We start from the raw sequence: 3,989 nt of genomic DNA, 5'->3' as shown, positions 1-3,989 counted from the left end.
GAATGCTGGCACAATAGTGAACTAACGCTTTGGAAAGAACAAGAGCTTTAAATATTCCTTCTGAAAAATTGCTTCTTGAATCCTTACACATTCATGCCACCTTGTTTTGCATTTGACTTACCAATTGCTATATGACAAAAGGCGTTTTACTTAGTCAGAGGTCTAAACGTCACTTATCACTAAAAAACCCACCACAATGACAACTTTAGCAAAGAAAAACTTAAGAGAGAGGACTCGTCATAAAATGTCCTATTCATTTATTTGATCATATAGTTGACTGGGTGTCCACAATAATTTATAAATGCTCGCCAAGAATCAGCGGTTCATTGAGCAAGTTAGAGAATTTATTTGTCAGGTATTGGAGCTTTAAAATTACAAACTGTAAAACCATTTGTGGGTTAGCAGGCTAAGATAAAACTCTTTGCAAAGGAATAAAAAATTCTCTGCAACGGATTCAGAGCCACCTTAAAATTTTCCAGTTGTGAAGGTGGCTATGAATCTGCTCCACATAATTTTTTCTAACTTTGCAACCGATTTGTTAGTTCCCTAACTATTATTCCAAGAATTGAACTACTTTCGAATGCAAACACATTCTTTCACTTTGCTTAAAAGCACCACCGATAACTCGAGGGATTAAGCCCTATAAATAACTTGGAAATTTATTAAGAAAAGAAAAACGTCTTCTTTATTGCTGATGATTTCATTCATTTGTTATGCAGAAGAACAGGAAAAAAATTTCACCCGTCGTTTCCCTTCTACGTTGTGATCTTTGAATGGTACAAATGTCACGTCTCTTTTCCTTATCACGGTAAAAGTCTGATGTTAAGGGTCATCAGCAAAAGTGTTCTTTCGTTCTTTTCTTTCGAAACTGGCTTACACTCATACAACAAAAACAGTTTCAAAGATCTAAATAAAACATCATTTTTAGCAACTCAACTATAGCACTGTGATTTTGATCGCCATTGGAGCAACACTGACTGTTGAAGTTATATGAGACACGAAATATCAAAATAACGGGTAAAGCTAGCATTTTACTAAAGGTCTAAGCTTTCTGTCATAATGTCACTTACAATAATCTCAGTCTGTTGGTTTAGTTAACGCAGTAAACTTCTACCAAAACCTTTGGAGCTTGTTCTACTCGCATCACCATGATTGTTAACCCGTTCTACTTTTTTTACAAGTTCGGCAATCACTGAAGCGTCAGGATCTGCTAGGTTGTCTTCCAGCATCTTTGACATCGATTCTGGAAAAAGAAAAAAATTAATAAAAACAGCTCTAAAGATAGCTGGTTCTTTCGAGCATACACAATGCGCCGATTCGGATGGCTACGTGCAGGACGATGCTGTCTTCGAATTCCTTTCAAAAGATGACGTTAAGAGATCTATGGGAGAACGGAAACACTGAAAGAGACATCACGAGGTGATAAAATGAGCCATCTTCACCAGTTAAAAAAAAGCCAGAAAAGGCTGAACGAAAACAGTTTTTCCACCAATGTGAAGTGTATCCTTTAAATATGCTACTGTGCATGCATGTGGAAATTAAATTTGTGACAAAAGTGTGTTAAAGGGAACTTTGAATTGTTTACACTACGAAGCTACAATCATAGAAAAAAAACTGTTGGGAAGGTTAGCACTTTTGACGTCTTCATTGCTTCTCTCCCCTCCCCCCTCATTCAATAATGTGCAAAACTGAATGGTTTGAGTGGGAAATTGTTGAGTTACCTTCCAACATTGAATAGGGGCGAGGGGTCTATATAAGAGAAGGTGAAACTATTTATTTTGCGCTTTAACAGAAGCAGGTTGAAGTACATACAGCTCTGGAGCGAACCATTTACATAACCTTCCCAACTACTTTTGTCTATTGTAGGAGCTCGTTATCATGCCATCTTAGGCCTATTTGATTCCTATCGTGATTTTTCCAATTTGAAAGTACTCTGGTTTTCTGAGTTAAACTCGAACTTCACTTACCATTTTTTTGGAAATTCCAGCGTGACATCATCGCCAACCAGCACAAATGGCGCCCAGTGCTTTTTAGCGCAATATTGCTTTGACCCTCGCAAAGATTTCATTGCTTCTTGAAGAGCTGCACTTGCGCTTTTTCCATCTACCAGATGCTGGTAGAAGTTTCTCATGAAGAGCAAAGTTACCTCGTCATCAATTGCCCAGAGTGACACCAAAACAGACCGAGCTCCAGCACACAGGAAAGCCCTTGCAATCCCCACCACTCCCTCAGACTTCACTTCTCCCCGGCCACTGTGACAACAGCTCAGCACAACTAGTCTTGCTCGAAGAGAAATTGTCTGAACATCCGACATTTTCAAAATGAAGTCTTCCTCTTTCGGGATTTGCGATTTCCGTTCGTTATTTGGGGCTAAAGCAATTTCTCCCGTTTTCTTGCTTCCATGTGCTGCAATGTGAACTAAAGCAACTGATTTCATACTTTTCAGCACCTCAGCTTTCGTGGCACTTTTTCCAGTCAGCGGTGTTATCTGCAGAATTTCTCCAATCATCTCTACTTCTTGTTTTGCGCACGGAAGCTGTTCCCAAATGGGTTTCCCGTTGTTGTTAGTAACTTCCTTCAACCACGGATCACCTACAAGCAGTGCGCCAGTCTTACTGTGGAAGTCTGCAGGTACTCTAACGATCACATTAAAGGCGGTCAACGACGGAATGGTGCGGATCGTGATAGATTCACTCAATGCAGAATATGGAGCCAAGCAAAATGGTCCATCGGGAACAACGAGTAAATCATTTCCTTGGAGCAAGTCTGCAATTGGCCCGAGTAAGACTTCATACAACGGTTGTAAAGAGTTAACACATGATGAAGATGGTAGAACTCCTTTCTCACTGATAGGTTTTTTGCTGCAAGACAGGTCATTGCGTAGTGCATCCAAAGAACGATTCTCGCATTTGATACCATCCCATACGCCGATCTCTTTCAAAAAAGTTTCCATCAACAAATCAGCACTTCCATTTGCGATTTCGTGTTGTCGAAAGCTGATCTTCCTGTCTTTTCTTAGCACCCAAAACGTGATCTTGTTCTCGTCAAGTGCCACAAAAACGGCTTGTGAAGGTAAAAGCTCTAATGCAGCTGTAAGAGTCCGATTCGGAGCAAGTGCAGAAAATGACTGAGAGTCAATGCCGTATTGATCTTGCAAAATATCCATCAAGGCCTGTGCTCGACCTTTCTCAGCAGCATACAAAGCTTCTTCAATCTCTCCATGCTTCAAAAGTGTCCTCCACAGAGCAGTGTATGACGAGCGATAAGAATCACGAAAAGTCACTTTTAATTTATCTTCTGACTTCAGACTATTCCTTGTTTCATCAAAATGCTTGATACTTGAACGATAACAACTGAGTGCTTTACTCAAGGAACCCAACAATTCATGATCACGACCTAGCAAATACCACGCGATTCCCTCTCGTTGACAGTCTCCAATTTTCTTGAAAATACTACGACTGTGTTTATGGTAATCCATGGCTTTCTTGAAATAACCTAGATTGCCAAAGGCATTTCCCAGATTTCCATAGGCTGATCCCTCCCCAGCCCTATTACCTACTTCTTTAGCAATACTAAGATGCTTTTCGTAGTACTCAATGGCTTGTTTAAAATTACCTAGACTAAGATAGGCATTTCCAAGATTTCCATAGGTTGATCACTCCCCAGCTCTATTACGTACTTCTTTAGCAATACTAAGATCTTTTTCGTAGTACTCAATCGTTTGTTTAAAATTACCTAGACTAAGATAGGCATTTCCCAGATTTCCATAGGTTGATCCCTCCCCAGCCCTATTACCCACTTCTTTAGCAATACTAAGACGTTTTTCGTAGTACGCAATGGCTTGTTTAAAATTACCTAGATTGCGATAGGCAATTCCCAGATTTCCATAGGCTGATCCCTCCCCAGCCCTATTACCTACTTCTTTAGCAATACTAAGACGTTTTTCGAAGTACTCAATGGCTTGTTTAAAATTACCTAGACTAAGATAG

At 39.9% G+C, this 3,989-nt stretch overlaps 1 protein-coding gene across 1 annotated transcript; it reads right to left on the bottom strand.

The window, feature by feature from the left end:
- Window positions 1-1,963: 1,963 nt before the first annotated feature.
- LOC138044976 (tetratricopeptide repeat protein 28-like) lies at window positions 1,964-2,862 on the bottom strand. Its single transcript, XM_068891342.1, has one exon. The coding sequence runs from the start codon at window positions 2,507-2,509 to the stop codon at window positions 1,964-1,966; it is 546 nt and encodes a 181-aa protein (XP_068747443.1). The 5' UTR covers window positions 2,510-2,862.
- Between the last annotated feature and the right edge of the window lie 1,127 nt (window positions 2,863-3,989).

Source organism: Montipora capricornis, chromosome 4 (assembly GCF_036669925.1).
Source record: "Montipora capricornis isolate CH-2021 chromosome 4, ASM3666992v2, whole genome shotgun sequence".
Classification (NCBI taxonomy): domain Eukaryota; kingdom Metazoa; phylum Cnidaria; class Anthozoa; order Scleractinia; family Acroporidae; genus Montipora; species Montipora capricornis.
Note: the sequence above shows the minus strand (reverse complement) of the source record. Positions and strands in the feature narration are given on the sequence as shown.

Coding starts and splice junctions, on each gene's coding strand:
- LOC138044976 (XM_068891342.1), bottom strand. CDS start 2,509: ATGATTGGAGAAATTCTGCAGATAACACCGCTGACTGGAAAAAGTGCC.